This window comes from Pagrus major, chromosome 6, assembly GCF_040436345.1.
Source record: "Pagrus major chromosome 6, Pma_NU_1.0".
Lineage (NCBI taxonomy): Eukaryota > Metazoa > Chordata > Actinopteri > Spariformes > Sparidae > Pagrus > Pagrus major.
Window position 1 is genome coordinate 18,735,222 of NC_133220.1, and position 17,644 is coordinate 18,752,865.

Below are 17,644 nucleotides of genomic sequence, written 5' to 3' on the forward strand. Positions count from 1 at the left end.
CCCTTCTACCTATCAAGAACTATCTGGAAATGTGTCCAACCGTAGTGAAAAACTACAACTACCTATTGTGTTCTCTGTAAATCGATATGGTTGAGTCACTGTTACAGCACAGGTGGACAGTATGTTAACTAAAGCTCTGTATTAACTGTGCTGATCTTCTCATACAGATTAAACATTTACTCTGCATTTTTGCAGAATGAAATCTTCACTCCACAATATTTAACTGATTGCTGTAGTGTCCAGGTAAAGATAAGGCTGCCTTTGTTTAAAATCCACTGTTAACAGTGTTGTAAAGAGTACCCAAAAGTCATACTTGAGTAAAAGTAAAGATATCGTGTAAATATACTTTGGTTAAAGTCAGTCAAAAAAGTAAATGTGAATTATATATATATATACATGTATGCATATACTGTATACTGTGGGTCGATTGATTATCGGCCCAGCTGATTATCAGATCCGATATTCAGCATTTTCCTGATTATTGGAATCAGTGTTTTTTTTTTTTGTTTGTTTTTTGTTTTTTTTATATATCTGATTGTCCATAAAACAAGTTAATTTAAACATGCACTGATTTGGCTCTGATGCAGCATGTAATCTGAAAAGTATCTTGTAACTAAAGTTATTAAAATAATGTAGTGGGCAAAAAGTACAATATTTGTCTTTGTAATGTAGTGGAGCAGAAGTATAAAGTACCAGAAAATGGAAATACTCAAGTAAAGTACAAGTAATTAGTAAGGGGGAAAAAAATCTGAAGCCTGGCTCGTACTTCCTTACAAATATTGTGTTACATCAACAGCAGAGAGCTTTTACTTTCCTTTTTATTTTTAGAGATGAATGCAGGGTTGGGGGTTAAGCATGATGCATTCTTTATCCATGAAGTACTAAGATGCTTGGCAGGGTGTCACTTTGTGCTGAAAAATAGTGCGGACATACAGTAAGGGCTCTGATGAATTACATTTTTTTAACGATCTCCAACATATGTGATATCAGGCATTGTAATGGGGAATATCATATGAGGCCAGAGTAGATAATTATGAAAGAAATGGTATCGCATCTTTGTAAGTTAAACATAAAATATGTAACTTCTGCCGCTAGGGGACAAGATGTTTGCGGAGTGTTGAGTGGAAACTTTTCGGATTATAAAGCGGAGTTATCTTCTCTCCTGTTTATCAACATGACTGCAGCAGTGATCTGCAGAGCTGACCTCAATTTTGTGGTGTTTCTGTAACGTTGACGGCGGACTGGAGCTGGAGGGGAAATGTACTTAACCTCATGAACAACATTATAGAGAGGAGAGGGGAAAAGAAGTGAGAGAAGCTGAGTCTCGGTTGTCCTTGTTGTTTTGATGCTGCATACTTCAGAGAAAGTTCACAAGAGTTCATGGGTCAAGTTAAACCAGTCATGACTAATTCTAAACATATGGTGTAAGTATCTACATGTGAGAACATGAGTTAAACTGAAGCTGGGGTAAACCTATTTCTATTTTTTTTTTAATCCATAATAATTCCTATAACAAACAAATGTCATTGATTTGATTTTGTCCAAAAATAAAAATGGGGGAGAAATTAGAAACTACTTTAGCACGCAGCACTGTACTGTAAGTCTTTATCTTTTAATGTAAGCCTTATGTAAAAATCCTGCATAAAAGATACACTATGGCTATTCTTGCAAAGCTAGCTTGCATTCTCTTTTATAGATATATGACCGACAGTGTGTTGGCGTAATCACAGATAACAATATCATTTTAAACTGAAGATTTTCTTTTTACTTACGTAATTCTTACTTTTTAAATAATAAAGGTGTGGAATGGATGCCTATCATTATCAGCTCTGTGTATTCAGGACATTTTGAAAGGTAAGTTGATGTCAAGCACGGGTGTAGAACAAACACCACTCTAACTTCTTGATTTACAGAAGGATTGATGAATTATTACAAACTAATGAACCATCTAAAAAAGTATCAATCAATTTAGTTCATACAAGACAACCAAAGATCTGGGATGCTATTTATTTGTTTATGTTAGTAACAGGTGGAAAGTCTTTTTCCATGATGAATCAGTGTTACAAATTATGAATTGTTTAAAGTGATTCAGCATGTTTCCCAGTTAAAGCTTTGTGACGGTGAAATCGTCCAGGCTTCCCTGCAGGGCAGACTCAGCAGACATGAGCCAGCAGTTCAGAGTCGGGGGAGACACAACACTGTAGTCATCAGCGGTGGATCTACAAGGAAAAGACATAAGTGGTCATTTATCTTTGTGTGTCAGAGTCATAATGATTATAGCACTCATACACTAATAATACAGAACAAAATGTACCTGGTGACATCAATCTCCTGGTTGTTGATTTGCAGCTTTGTTGAGGGAGTTTGCTGCACCTCCTCATACACTGCTGGCTTAAGAGCTGGACACACAGAGGACAAACAATGAGGCAAAGAAAATGAAAAACTGGCACTTAAAGAGACTTTGCACAAAATATTTGTGTCTTTTAGTGAATTATTTCTCCATCAACCAGCACAGCTTGGTGCAAAAACTGATTCAGCATATTGTTAAATCATACAAGAAAATCCAGCCCACCTAAAATTCCTGTGACGCTGGGGTCCGATGGCTGCTGCCTTAAAACCGGCCAGAGGAATTCTTTGTTAGCTATCTTATGAATTAAGATGAGCAGGCGTGTGTCACCAGCTGTAACATCTATCTCCTTGTCCCGTTTTATCACTGTCACACTAGGAAGAAAAAAAAGAAGCAAATTAACACACAGTTAACAAAGATAAAGATAGATTGGATTGCTAGCATTTTTCTTTCAATTATTGGTAGACATTGTAATAATGTCATTATCGTGAATTTGTGAGGCCACGATGATCGTGTAGTTAAAACCTGATATTGTGACAGCCCTAGTCTGTACGCACCAAAAATGCAAACTCACCTTCCAACAGTGATGAGATCCTGTCCGGTGTGGCTTGTTTCTGTCTGTCCCTCTCGTACAGTGATTCCAGTGGTTTCAAGCTCAATATGCTGATCAGTCTTGAGGTGGATGACGATCTTTTTGAAGCCTCCACGCACATTTGAATCCAGCCTACCATTCACAGACAGCTCTGGTACAAAAAGAAAACAAATACAACCACACTTATACAATACCAGTACACGGATCCTTTACTCCAGTAAAAATGACAGAACAACAATGTAAAAATATTCAAATATTCAATATTGTACTTGAAGTAGCAAAAGTAAAAGTACTGTAGCTCAGCATTACTTAATAGGGGTCAGGCTGACAAGATGTAGATGGGTTGAAAAGAGGGAGAAACAGAGTCTGTATATTTTTTTCTTCTATGAAATATTGGATAGTTTCGCCTCTTCGGGCCTCAAACAATTAATTCAGTGGAACTGCTAACCATCAGAAAAGTGACAAGTACACGCTGCTTCTTTGTATGTGGTCACAAGCCATAAATGTTGCAGCCGCTGTTTTAATCTTTAACAAGGCATTGTGTTTAATATGCTTATCAAATCTGTTAATGTAGTAACTGTAACTTTAAAATCAATGTAGTGGAGTAAAAAGTAGCATAAAATATAAATACTCAAGTAAAGTACTTCAAAAATTGTACACATTCCTTGAGTCTATGTACTAAGTTTCCTTCCACTACTGTAATCTATAGGGGTGATTGTGGGTTGGTGCACATTTTATAATTGACACAAAGATCCTGAGGAGAAAAGAAGACAAACAACCATTTGCCATTACACATGAAGAGCTAAAGGGAAACTAAAAGGGGTTTATTGATTAGGCTGTTCAAGGAATTGAGGGGAAATAGTGATGGCACAAAGAGGAACATTACTGACCCCTGTTGGGATGGTGAAGAAGCTTCAGCCGGACATTTCCAGTGACATCAAAACACAGTGGAAGAGACTGATTCTCAGGTTTTATCAAAAACCTGTGGGTAAGAGAAGCTGCAGAGGAACACAGAGATACAGAGTCACACAGCAGAAGGAAACACTTGAAAATGAACTGCTTATGTTCTCAACACAAATTTAACTGACAAAGATGCACTGAAGCGTGTTTGATAATGACTATTCAAATGGTGACTTTCATGTGCAGGTGATCGGTGAGCATATGAGTCTTTTTTTAAGCCTCTGAATATTACACATTTCAAGTTGCAGTCTTTGCAGGTGTGAGTGAAGTTTTTTTTTGCATTCATCAATAAACAATACAGCTGGAGAATATCTTTCAATTATGTTTTCAATTACAAGACCTTTATTTTGTAATTGCTTATAGTTTAAGACAGGTTTTTTTAAGTGTTATAAAATGTAAACAGAGAAGTGTAAGAAGTTTCTTTTTGCTCAGTTTTATTTTCTGTAGCTTTTTTTTAGATTAACTTAAAACCACGAAACAATCCCAGATATTGATAATGACATTTTCGGTGTAAATTTCCAGTGTATGTGTTTTTTTGTGTGTATGCATATATGAGGCAATAATCATTACACTTTTTACACTGTGAGCTATGCCATTCTTTAAAGCTGCAGAATCTCCAGATAATTAAAGTTATTATTGACAACATTTAGCCTCTAACTGTGCCACATCATCTCCCCTCCATTGCATTCACATTACAACACCACTTCTGTTTGAATCATCTGCCCCCTCAAGTAGTTGCCAGTTAGTTGCAATAGCTTGCTAACCCTAGCTAGCAAACATGAACGTCATTAATGGTAGCCAACTCTAACCTCGCTAAGGCTAACCAGCTAGTGTTAGGGCATAACAGTTGCTGGCCGCATACTGCAGAACTCAGCCATTCTTCCATTTTTTTCCACAAACTGGCAACTACTAAGACTCTTGATCGCTGATGAAACAGATACCACGTGATACCAATGGCATTATACTATTGGCTCACAAACCTTGTCAGAAGCTGGAAGCAATTCTTACACAATGACAACAAACATTTTGGACCCAACTAATATTATAAAATTATTCATTCACAATCATTGAAATGTTTTTAAGGGAAAGATATACTTTTAGTCTGCACCTTTCTACAAGCTCTGTAGATGTATTATTTTCAAAAAATGATTTGTCTACATAAAAATGTTATCAATATGACCTTTAAATACAAACTGCATGTATCAGAATGGTGCACATGTCATACCTCTAACTGAGTCAGGCCAAGTCAATTTATTACATTTATATAGCCCAAAATCACAAATCACATTGCCTCAGCGGGCTTTACAATCTGCACAGTGAAGGATCTGTACCTAGAGAACATGCTGTTAAAAAGAAAATCATAATTACAAGAAATTAAAGCGACATTATGTAGAAATTGGAATTTTGTGCGATTTAGGTCCTAACTACAAAAAACTTGTTACGTCATAACAAGGTAGTCGGTGTGATCCCATCACAAAATGTTTTAAGGAACACTTCAGTGTGTTTTATACACTTGTATGTGATGCTTTTAATTGTACTTTTTTGTTACGTTTTTCTCACGCAACAGAAATAGACAGATTTTATATAAATTATACAATGAATTACATCTTCAATATACTCTACCTTGGTTTGTGTGGTCTGGCACAATGGTGGCAGGAAAGGGGGCTGGAAGTGTAGGGTTTTGTATTAATGCATTAATTGACATGTGACGCCTAACCTCAGCTTCAAAACAAACCAACTAAATACACATCTTATCCTAAACCTCACCAGTTAAAGGGCTTCATATACACAGGCTCAATAAAACACTGATTTAAATGCTACTAAAAAATATGACAATTGTAAATAAAAATGAAACATGTCACACACTGCTTTATTGTGCTATTTTGTAAAATTTACTTATGCAACAGAAATAGACAGATTTTATATAAATTATACTATGAATTACATCTTCGATATACTCTACCTTGATTTGTGTGGTCTGGCACAATGGGGCCAACAGGAATTGGAAGACTACCTATACATCAAAATCAGGAAGAGCAACTGTAAAAATACATTTACACACAGCCACTTATATCAGTTTATTTGACAAAGCTTCAGAGGGTTTTGTATTAATGCATTAATTGGCATGTGACACCTAACCTCAGCTTCAAAACAAACCAACTAAATACACATCTTATTCTAATCCTCACCAGTTAAAGGGCTTCATATACACAGGCTTAATAAAACACTGATTAAAAATGCTACTAAAAATATGACAACAATTGTAAATAAAAATGAAACATGTCACACTGTTTTATTGTTAACATTTACTTATGCAACAGAAATAGACAGATTTTACAGAAACTATGAATGACATCTGGGAGATACTCTCATACTCACCTATGTCATACATAGCGTAATCTTCATACACATCTACACAAAGCCAGACATACATTTGTATTACAAAGCTTTAGAGGACATTGTATTAATTGAATATTTATACACTATCAACCTTATTCTGACACCAAACTCCAAAACGAAGCACTAAACAGACACATTATTTTAATCCCCACCAGTTAAAGTTAACCACAGGCTTCATATAGATTTGACCTACAAAACCTAACCTACATATACAAATTGAAATTATGTGTATGTATGCTGCTAAATTTGGATAAAACAAATCAGGTCAGGTCTACTGATCATTACAAGGACAGATTTAGGATTGTGGCGGTGGAGGTATGTCATTCCAGAGTTATTTTAGTTGAACCTGGGTGATTGGCACCAGAATGATAAAATTAGGAGGATAATTTGAACAGAATTAAACAAATGCTATCATCTTGCATGTACATTATCTGGAAAAAATCATCTGTTACAACTATAGCTAGTAATAATTAGAAATTCACAGGATAAGCCTCTAAAGCATTTATCAATAAGAAAAAAAGTTAATGAGAAAACTATTTCAAAATTCAAAGAATACCTTTAACCTTTGGAGCGCTGCCACGGCCTGCATTAAGAAGAAGACTGTGAAGAGTACCCCCTTTTGAAAGACAATGATAACATGAAATTAAATAAAAGTTGTATGTTTACTTTGAAATACTCATAAATTCTAAATTAGCTCGCTGCCACTGCTTAAGAAAAAAAGAAAAAAGATGACAACATGAAACTAAGATACAACTGTTAATGTGCAACTGATATTTTGGCGGGGCGTCACTTAGTTGTATTCAATTTTTTGCAATGATGCAACATCTGTTTTCATGTAATTTGTTTGTGTTGTTATTTATATTTTCATGCTGAGATTTTGGTGCAAAAAATGTACATGGAAGAATGAGAAGATTGTCGTGGTTTGGATTTTTGGTTTAGTTATTTCCTGTTTTATTTTGTAAGGTTCATCCTCATGTGTCATGTTGCGTTGCTTTCTGCCCTTAGTCTTGTTTCCCCTCCTTTATAATTGTCCTGATTAGTTTCACTTGCCCCTGATTAGCCTCCTGTGTATTTAGACCAGAGTTTTCCACCTCTTGTTGTCCCTGTCCTCATGTTTTTGGATTCCTGCCTTTGTTCCTTCAGCTTCTGGTTCTTTTTTGGATTTTCTTCAGCCTATTTTTGTCAGTTTTTGTTGCATGTATTTTGCATTCTGGATATTGGACTTTGGACTTTCGGCTTGTCATTAAAGCTTGCTTTTCGTTCCTTAACCTGCCTGCCATGTTGTTTTGCGTCCCTTCTGTGTAAAACCCTCAACCTGACAAAGGTTTACGCATGAGAGTATATGCTGTAGGCTATAGCCTTCACAGACATATAAAACATACTTAAATAAATAAATTGAAAAACTATGTATATATAATACATTATATTATGTCTGTCATCTGTCGTGTCATAACAGTGCATATGTGTACATACCATATCCAACATCAGAAAAAAAATGTCCTCTTCCTGTCCAAAAAATACTATTCAGTTATTCATTTACATTAAAATACTTTTGATGTTGACACATTAGCTTGTATTGGAGAAAAATGTATTGGCATTTCAGTGTTGCATGACACAGGTATTAGCAATTAATGTCAATTGAATGATTAATATTTGTTCTTAATTCGTCAGTTGAAAAGTTGAAGGGAATTTATAGTTTTTATGAAATGCAATAAGTGTATTGCAATCATTGCAATTGCCCCCACCTGATTTCATAGGCCGACGTTTCTTACCTGGAACTCCAGCTGGCCCTGCTAAAAGAGAAAATGTTGAGAAGAGATGCTGTACACAACTGATTTGGCATTGTGTCTGTTTTGTTCACATTTGTGTTGCTTACGTTGGCCTGCCCTGCCTCTATTGGCTGGGTAATGCATGGGTGGACTGTATTGTCTAGGTGGAAGATTCAGTGCCAGACCAGACTCTACTGGTGGTGTTTCACCTTCTTTGGGTTTATGGAGCACTTCTGTGGTCTCCCCCAGAGGCTTGGTGACCACCATGGATGTGAGTGGTGTCACAAAGTTGTATTTGAGCGACAGCCTCAAAGCCTCTTCCGTCACACTCTTCTTCTCGGGTCCAGATACAAGCAGCCTGTGTCACAAATTGTGTACATGTGTTTTAAACATGGCAGTAAAGTATGGCTATGGTGTGTATGCTGGTGTTGTCTTTTGATAATATTTTTGTAGTATCCTCAAAGGCTGTTTGGCTTCTCCTTCAATTCATGCAGCGTCAGCTATTCTGATTGTAATTCTTCCAATACTACTTTTTGTCAAATTCAGCAAATATCTTCTCACAGTGTGCGAGCTGTATAGCTAGCCTTCTGTGTCTGGCTGACAAAAACCTACTGTTCATACACAGCCCTGGCTCTCTAAATTGGGAACAACGAGTGGAATTGATCCAAGCGACACAACACTATTCTAGCCAATCAGCAAGTAGTGATGTTCATGCCTGTGCACAGGACAAGGGTAAGGGCAGGGAAGAAGAGTGAGAGGGACGGTAAGTGAGGTACATGCTAATGTGGAAATTGCATTTTTAAGAATGAGACATTGCTGAAAAACAGCCAAAGAAAAGTCCGAAAAGGCAACCCAGCATGACTTTATGCTACTTGGTTAGCCGCTGAACGAGTCTGTTGCTGCCGCTCTGATCTTCGGCTCAGGGGCTGTGAGCTTTGTCCTACTGAGTTAGCTGCTGAACAAAAGCTCAGCTGTGTACTCGGAGCATGCCACATTGCTAACCACATCCAGCGTTAGTACTCACCGCTGTCAAGCTAGCATGTTAAGGTGGGAAATTTTGACTGCACTTTCTCTTCCCTTGTTATGTGACTAGCTCGCTTATAGTTTTAGCAATAGAGCCTCCTAGTCATGTGGAAGACTCCAGTCAAACGCTATGAGTACACGGGCAGAGAGCATGCAGGCATGGGGTTTTTATCAGAGGCCTGCAATGCTCATAGATACTGTTTTTATTTGTCAGAGCATTTGATTTTCGTAATTGCTGTCGGATGTTAGGAGATTTTCTGTCAAGTGACACTCAAAAGTGTTGAGTGCCCACCATAAAGCGGGCTTTACTCTCAACTTTTCTCTTCTGTCAATGAATTTGTGCCGAAATTATTAGTTTTAACCGAAGCATCAACGTCAGCTTAAGCTAGCTATAATATCTGATAGGGACAGTCCACGGTCGAATTGGGAAGTCTGCTTTTGTTTACTTCCGTGTGAAATCTATAACCCGTTGTATCAGAAATTAAACTTCAAATCCGTAAATTGGCAGTAAATCTGCCATTGCTACCAAAACTACTTGTGCCCTATGGAAACTGAAACCTTGAAAGGTGTAGCAGCTAGGGTGGCTTAGAGAATAGTCAACTGATTGACAAAAAAAACTATTTAACAACCATTTTGATAATTGAATAAGGGGGCTCGCAACATGACATGAAAGATTTGCAACTCTCAGTTGCCTACAACAGAAGAACAAACCACACAGAAGTTCCACAGAGCCCTTTTACATCGAAATTGCTTTCTGAGGTTCAAATTTTTTCAAATGTGAGGATTTACTTGGTTTCACTGGATTGTGAATGAAAATCTTTTGGGTTTTAGACTGTTGGTAAGACAAAACAAGCAATTTAAAGACATCAACTTGGGATCAGGGAAATTCCAATGGACCTTTTGCTGTAGCTATTTGTCCTTTTCATCTCCATTACATTCTTTAGGCCAACAATTCATTGATTCAATGGAAATATGAGGTTTGCATTTCTCTGATAAATAATTTACAACAAATAAATTTCCTTCCTTCCTTCCTAAGAACAAAGAGAAAAGATGATCGACTCACTCTTTTTCCAGAAGTTGTTTGACTGTGAGGTAGGCCCAAACACGTTGCATGTGGTGGTCAGTCATCGTTCCAGTGGACACGCCGGTGGTGTTTGTTTCAGAGAACACCATCCTGTTATTGCTCTGTCATGATCCAAATGAATTGTTATTTGACCGCACACACAGACATTACAGCCGATGTGTAGTGTGGATCTTTACCGAAATGGCCACAACTTGTGGAGTGAAGGTTTCAATGTTGTTATCAGTGATCTGACCGGCCACCACAATCTCCGAGCCATTATAATACTGGCTGAAGTTTGTCTGGGTTAGATTGGTCCCACCGATATAGATCATTGTCACATCTGTCAACAGAGGAGTGGCCACCTCTTCATAGAAACCCTGTTGACATTCAGTATGGACACTGTATGAATGTTGAATCCTTCCACAGCCGACCATGATCAATTTTATTAATGAAGACATGTCAAATATCAGAAGTGTTTATAATGTGACTTGAAATACCTTCAGTTGTAAATTTGCATCAGAGTCTTCATAAATCCGTCGTGCCACACCATCGTTCTGCAGCGACATCTTCTCAAGAAACTCAAAATTGACATCAAAACCAAATCCGAGACAGTAGAGTGGGAATTTGCCCTTAATAGCCCCTCTCACGTTTGATTGTATTTGTTCAAGATTTGTCACCCCTGCAAAAACACAAGACGCCTTGTTCACAATCAAACAACTATCCTGTGATTATTAGAAGTTACAGTGTGTACATGAACAGATTTTGTACACTTAATTTTAAATAATGTTAATATTTAGTGAGCTAAAACCCACCCTTGTCCCACAAGGGTGGGTTTTAGCTCACTGACAGGAGAGGGTATTGGGAAAACGACTCCAGTCAACCCAGTCAGGGCTCCAGGGTGCGACTGTTTGGGTCGCACAAGCTCCCAAAAACCTGTCAAGAGCGACTAAATAGTTTCATTGGTCGCACCGGTGCACCTGAAATTTAGCAGGTGTGATTTTTGAAAAAAATGATATCGGCAATATGAAATGTGCTACACAAATAAACTGGGTGTGCAGACAGTTGCCTTTGAACAAATATTAGCGTATAAACATATTTTCTATGGATTATTTTGTCAGTGTATAGTCGTTTGAGGTTGATTGCTGTATTTGGGTTTGTCAAGCTTTATAAACATCGGCACTTTGTAACCACATTTTTTTTTTAAGTTGTTGTTATCACAAATTCTTGTGTGCAGTGATTTAAATGATGCCCATCAATGGGCACTTTTATTTCTGTTTACAATCATTAACATAATGTGTAAAGAAATTAAATTAAGGTGCACCTTAATTATGCACTGGTGCACCAGTACAACCAATGTGAAAAGTAAGTCGAGAAGTAAGTAAGTCTTATATCTGTACACATTTGTGTGTATGTATGTTGTATTGTAACCTGCGGTCGGGTCTCCATCGGTGAGAAGTATAAGGATAGAGGCTGAACCTTCTCTGGGATGTGCATTTAGCATACGTGCTCCTTCCAACACTGCTCCGTTAATGTCAGTGGCTGAAATGAATTAATAATAAAATGTTTCATTACTGCCTTTCTGCTGTCAAATGCTCCCTCCGTTAATACAATTGTTATTAAAAATCTCACCTCCTCTATCTCTAATATTCCGTGCAAATGTCCTGGCGCTTTCCAGGTTTGCTCCAGTGGCCTGAACAAGTTCTCGTTTCCAGTGAAAAAGTTGGCTATCAAAAGTGATGAGACCAAAGAAGTCATCTTCTGCCAGGTCACTCAAGATATGGATTAATGCCATGCGGGTCTGAGCAAAAACAAATTGACACGTTAAAACTTTTATTGATGCAAGAAACTGTAATAATATTTGTTTCATGTGTGTTCTTAAATCGTGTAGTTAATAAAGTTGTCTGTTAAGTACATCAGCAAAATAATACACCAATAAACTTAAAATGCCTCTTATGCTACAGTGTCAATCAGTCACAAAACAAACAAAAAAAATTATCATACCTGTACTATTTTCCTGCCGCTCATTGAGCCACTTTGATCAATCACGAAGACAACATTTTTTGGTATGCGGGGAAGATTAGATGGAGCAAAGTGATGAACAAAGTACCCAGCAGATTTCTTCCAGGGAGTAAGTAGAACATTTGCTTGGTTAGAAAAGATTGATGAAAAGACAGCAGAAGATAAGATCTATTCTAAGTGCTATATCGTAGGCAACTGGATATGTTTCAGTTTCTTGGATGACGTTTCACCTCTCATCTATCTCCATAAATGAATGGCACAACACAGGAGGGCCAACTCCTCAGGTCAAGACTCTGCTGTCCACTTACATCTGAAGGAGAAAAATCATTCCTTTGAGGACACCATGTAAACATCTTGGCCAGAGAAGACAGATGGTTTGAAAGAGGAGTAAAAGAATCCATCTATGTCAAACTGGAATGACCGTCTTTGAGGAGGAGGTGGCCTAAGACATTACTTATCACCCACCTACAATGCTGTACTGAGTTCTCTCCCCAGACAGCTTAACAACTATTCACACCTGGGCTCACCTAGCCCTAGCAACCCACATGAACGCCGGTTTGACCAACCCAACCCACAAGTGGCCCTAACAACTCTGAAACTCAGAGCTCACGCGTGTCCTTAACGACTCTGTAAGGACACTCCCACACAGAGGTTAAAAGCCTGCAGCCCCCCTCCAGTTGATGAGGAAGCCTCTTGGATGAGAGGTGAAACGTCTTCAAGAAACTAAAAACAAGTCCAGTTGCCTACGATACAGCACTTAGAATGACCATGACCTGGATGACTGAGAACGTTCATCAACAAGATAAGATCTACATTTCCAATACGTTTTTTTCTTAACTCTTACAGATTATTTAGGCACAATGCTAAGTAACCATTCAAAGTCAACAACCTTCCAGAAAATTAACTCTTGCTGTACCTTGATGTCTCCCAGAGAGGTGTCCCTGTTGACATCATAAACAATAACCAAGTCTCCATTCATTCCCTGATCGCTACAGCTGTCACATGCTTTCTGTTGGTCCTCTGTCGGGTAGAAATACACCCACGCCTGGAAACAGGATGAATCAGGTTATATAAAATTTTGTTTTTGTAAATTGCAAGACAAAACGACAAAACACTGACAGAACAAGAATAGGATTGAATAAAAACATGAAAATACAGGTTAGTTAATGTCAAAATCAGTTGAATACTCAGCCATGACCATTTGAATGATTTTGGAAATAAGTTCTTGCTGGCAGTAAATTAAGATGAACTCCGAACTCTACAACTCTCCAACTGTGACACAAGTTTCCACCGTCGTCTTCCTACCACAACTTTGAGATTTCAGAGCGAGACTTCTCCCTGAACGAGGTCCAGGTCAGGTCAGATTAGTCATGATATTAAAACTGATACAGTGCTGAGGATGAACTGAGGGGTCTCATAGCCTGAGGAAAGAAGCTGCTCGGTAGTCTGGCGGTACTGCATGACGCTAAAAGTTTGCTCGTTTCACCATCATCATATTACCGTTATTGATCTCACATAGCCAGAAACAGGCCTAGATACATTACTTCATCGCTATGCATCCTGCAAACAGCTCTTTCCTTAACTAAGTTTCAAATCAAATGCACCCACTAACCAGATCAAGACTTTTACCACAAGAGGTGGAGGTGCTCATACTGCTTTTGTCCACAGGGGCCGCCAGAATCAACACAAAATGAAAGTCCTTACAGCAGCTTTAAATGTGATTACATTATTGTCTCTACAGTGTTGTGTACATTAATACATTACTTTTAAGTGGTAACAGAATTATATTTTTTATATATATATATATATATATATATATATATATATATATATATATATATATGCAACACTTTTCTAATAGCATCTCAGTAATATTCTTACAGTCACTATCTCCATTCACACATTACCACCTGAAATTTAGTTTTTACTAATGTATTGATTAAGAATTCATCAACATTACAGCACCAGTGTGCAATCAGAAAAATAATCTCCTGAAGAAGAATCGCATTTGCAAAATGCCAAAATGGCTGCTGACTCAAATTGGTTTTCTCCCTTTACTTTGAGTTTATCAGAGAAAAGGATGTTAATGTAATAGTCAAGTTCACTCTATGTATGAGGCGAGAGAACTCATAACTTTGCACCAGTGCATGCTGTACCTGTTTGTCTGCATGTGTTTTGGTGATGGCATTGGCCAGGGCTTTGGTGCTTAATCCTCCTTTAACCTCAATGAAATTGATGCCGGCTTCCTCATTAATGTACACATCAACCTGGCATTGAGAATGACAAAAAAAAAAAATAAATAAAAGAGTAAGAAGTTCTGACCATAGAGGATGCCTTTGTGGATGTTCATTGAATAGAGTATAGAGAACAGAGTCAGGAAAGACTCACCTTGAAGTCTTTGACAGGCTGCATGGGTCGAGCGTGGATTTGGAGCTCGTACTTGCCATGCCTACGTTTCAGCAGTTCCTCATACGTGAGCTCAAAGGTGACTTTTTTGTGAGCAGCCACAGTCACAGAGGTCTTAAACTCCTCGAGGGTTCTCCCTACAGAACTACAACAGAGACGGTAATCATTGCATTAGTGCCCACCCCCTTCTGTCTGGTAACATATTAAAATGAAAACAATGCCTACTTAGGACTTCTTATCAAAAGTAATGGCCAGTGTGGATATGCGTTGTGAGAACCTAAACTAAAGAGTGAATTTTCCCTCTAAGATTGTTTCATTTGAAGGATTTTACAGACCCTAGGATGTGTAAGTTATGGAAGCCAATTTCCGCCGATGTGATTTAAAAAAAAGATCCGGCAAGTCATGATAATGAGAATTTCTTCCCAAATAATGACTTTGTTTTTTTTTGGGCCTTTGTATGGCTTTATTGATAGGACAGCTTCAGAAAGATGACAGGAAACAGGGTGAGAGAGGGGGGGTGACATGCAGCAAAGGGCCCAGGCCAGACTCAAGCCCCAGACCGCTGCAGCAAGGGCAGAGCCTCTACACATGGGACGCCCACGCTACCAACTGAGCTAATGGGTGCCCCATCAAATCACAAGGACTTTGTATCTCAAAAATAATGACTTAGAATTTCAAAATAATGAATTGGTATCTTAATTCATAACTCTCAAAATAACCATAATGACCTTCTCAAAATAATGACGTTATCCCAAAATAATGAGAAACTTTCAGAAACTAAAGACTTAGTATCTCAAAATAATGAGTAACGTTTTCAATATTTCACTTAGGCCTACCATGATGGCGCCTATTGAACTAGTTAGCTTTCTGTCATTGCTATAGGAAAAGAGGTAGGCAAACATGGTTTTGGAGCACTAACGTGGAGCAACCTACTTTTTAGATATTGCTGTGAAAAAAGCAAACATTTGAGAAAGCACACACAAGGCTCTTCTCCAAAATACAACATAAAAAAGCTTGTATATAACCTGGCAAGAAGCTGATTCATTGATCGATGTACCTGACAATCCCAGCACTTTGGCCACGGGACACCGCCTCAGTGTACTGCTGCTGAGCTTGCTCTTTAGGTTTCACAACACCATCATACTCCTGGCCGTCTATAAGCCTGGATGAACATGGAGGAAAAATCTTGATTTATATTTATCAATTACACTTTAATGTATAATTATGTGCAAATTTCTATAAATAATCACAGATCTTTTTTTTCACACACATCTTAAATTTACTGATAAAGGCGTTTTTGGGAATCCGGACTTGGAATTCAATTTCCTTTGACTCGTCCATACGATTGGCCACACGGCTAGTGATGACAGTGGTGGCATAACGGCTGGTCACTGTGGAGTTGATGTGAAAGCTGTAGATGTCCCAGTCGTCCTGAGCAAATACAGGATGCACATTTCACAATAAAAGTAATGGCTCGTTTTGATCTCGCTGGCTGACATCCAGCTGACCAAAGATCAGATGTTGATGAAAAACAAGGTGTTGGTGGTGGGCGGCATCAGTGAAATCTCATTGGTCTAACTAGAGAAACACCCCATGCTGGTTATTTTTCTAAGTTTTCTAAGCTGGTTATTTTTTTTATAAGTCCCCCTTCCCCCAATGTGTAGTTTTATTCCAATGACTAAATGAGAAATACACATTCATACATACAATTACATGTTTTGTGATTTGAGAGGACATTGCATTGATTTTCATTAAACAGTAGTCTTAACCCTAAAATCATTGGATCAGCTTAATGTGACCTTTTCCCTACAACAAGAATATACCAAGCACACACAAGCACACATATGAACAACATGAAACAACACTGAGGGTGAAGAACCAGTCGGTCATTCAACCTGCGCTTTTTGATGTTTTTTCAGAGACAAAGTTCAGTGTGCTGCAGCTGATTGAAGATGCTGAGATACCAAAAAAATCAAGCACAATCCTCAGATATCGGTCAATTATTTTGCAATAAGACATAAAAAGATTCAGTTTCTTTGCAATGTGTTGCTCTGTCCTTTAAGTTTTGTGACCTCACCTTGTTTGGTAGTGTGGTAACCAACGCCAGCAGCAGCCCAAAGAGGGCGATTCTCCCCACAGCTCTCTCCATGATGGCTCCCACCAGAGTGCAACTCAGGCAGCTGAACCTGTCTTTTAAACTCACACAGACAAGGACAGCATTGATGTGTACATAAGGTTTTTGGGTTTGTTTTTTTTAAAAGGGCAAACTCTTCTTTTTCTCTCCCTCACACGTGACAAAAACACATATATACACCCTCACACTCACAAACACACTGCCACCCACCACACACGTACACACTCGTTTTTCTCTACTGCCGGGAATGAAAAAAATTTATATCAGAAATTTAGTAGAACTGCAACAATTAACAAGTAGTTTTTAATATTTAAAGAAAAAAAGTCAAAATTCTCAGATTCCAGCTGCATAAATGTGGATACTTTCTGGTTTCTAACAGCAAACTGAATATCTTTGGGTTGTGGACAAAACATGACATTTAAGGACGTCAACTTGGGCATTGTGAAAACTGATGGACATTGTGTCACCATTTTCTGACATTTTATAGAACAAAAAACTAATTGATTAAAAATTATTTATAGATTAAAGCAACATTTTTATGGTATACTGTCTTGTAGTAGGGAGAATGCTGTCTCTGTCAGCCCCTGATCGCGTGTCTTTGCCCTATATAACTTGGGTGGGCGTGTAGCATCTCCTAGGTGAAATGCATAATGTTTTATGGCACTATGTCACAATACAAACTATGTCTGCGAATCTAGATAATATTTTATGGAAAACATTTTTCTAGTTTTTCCTCTGATGTTTTTTGGCTGCTCTCAGTGATTTACGGAGTTTTGTGATGGACAGATAGCTTTACTTTTTGCTAAAGTAACCGCTAACTGCTAGTAACTGTAGCTACCGTTAGCTACTTAGCTAATCTGACATTAATCTGATAATATTGTTACAGAAATCTGTGATTTATATACTGTATATGACAGTACTGTTGCACTCA

General features: G+C 38.0%; 1 protein-coding gene across 7 annotated transcripts; it reads right to left on the reverse strand.

The window, feature by feature from the left end:
- Window positions 1–1,991: 1,991 nt before the first annotated feature.
- Window positions 1,992–16,811, reverse strand: LOC140998785 (inter-alpha-trypsin inhibitor heavy chain H3-like). Of its 7 annotated transcripts, none has more exons than XM_073469164.1 (24): window positions 16,657–16,811; window positions 15,850–16,010; window positions 15,637–15,741; window positions 14,562–14,724; window positions 14,330–14,440; window positions 13,090–13,218; window positions 12,156–12,272; window positions 11,784–11,952; window positions 11,583–11,693; window positions 10,652–10,833; window positions 10,352–10,531; window positions 10,155–10,276; window positions 8,176–8,426; window positions 8,045–8,089; window positions 7,773–7,805; window positions 6,856–6,915; window positions 6,279–6,311; window positions 5,863–5,913; window positions 5,523–5,564; window positions 3,830–3,937; window positions 2,922–3,090; window positions 2,573–2,721; window positions 2,315–2,399; window positions 1,992–2,219 (listed from the first exon to the last, which is right to left on the reverse strand). In XM_073469164.1, exons 1-24 carry the CDS (start codon window positions 16,726–16,728, stop codon window positions 2,105–2,107), a joined length of 2,763 nt encoding a protein of 920 aa, XP_073325265.1. In that variant the 5' UTR covers window positions 16,729–16,811; the 3' UTR covers window positions 1,992–2,104. The 7 variants fall into 7 exon arrangements, with proteins under 7 accessions (XP_073325265.1, XP_073325266.1, XP_073325264.1 ...); XM_073469165.1 differs by having other exon boundaries at window positions 8,072–8,092; XM_073469163.1 differs by having other exon boundaries at window positions 8,045–8,092.
- Between the last annotated feature and the right edge of the window lie 833 nt (window positions 16,812–17,644).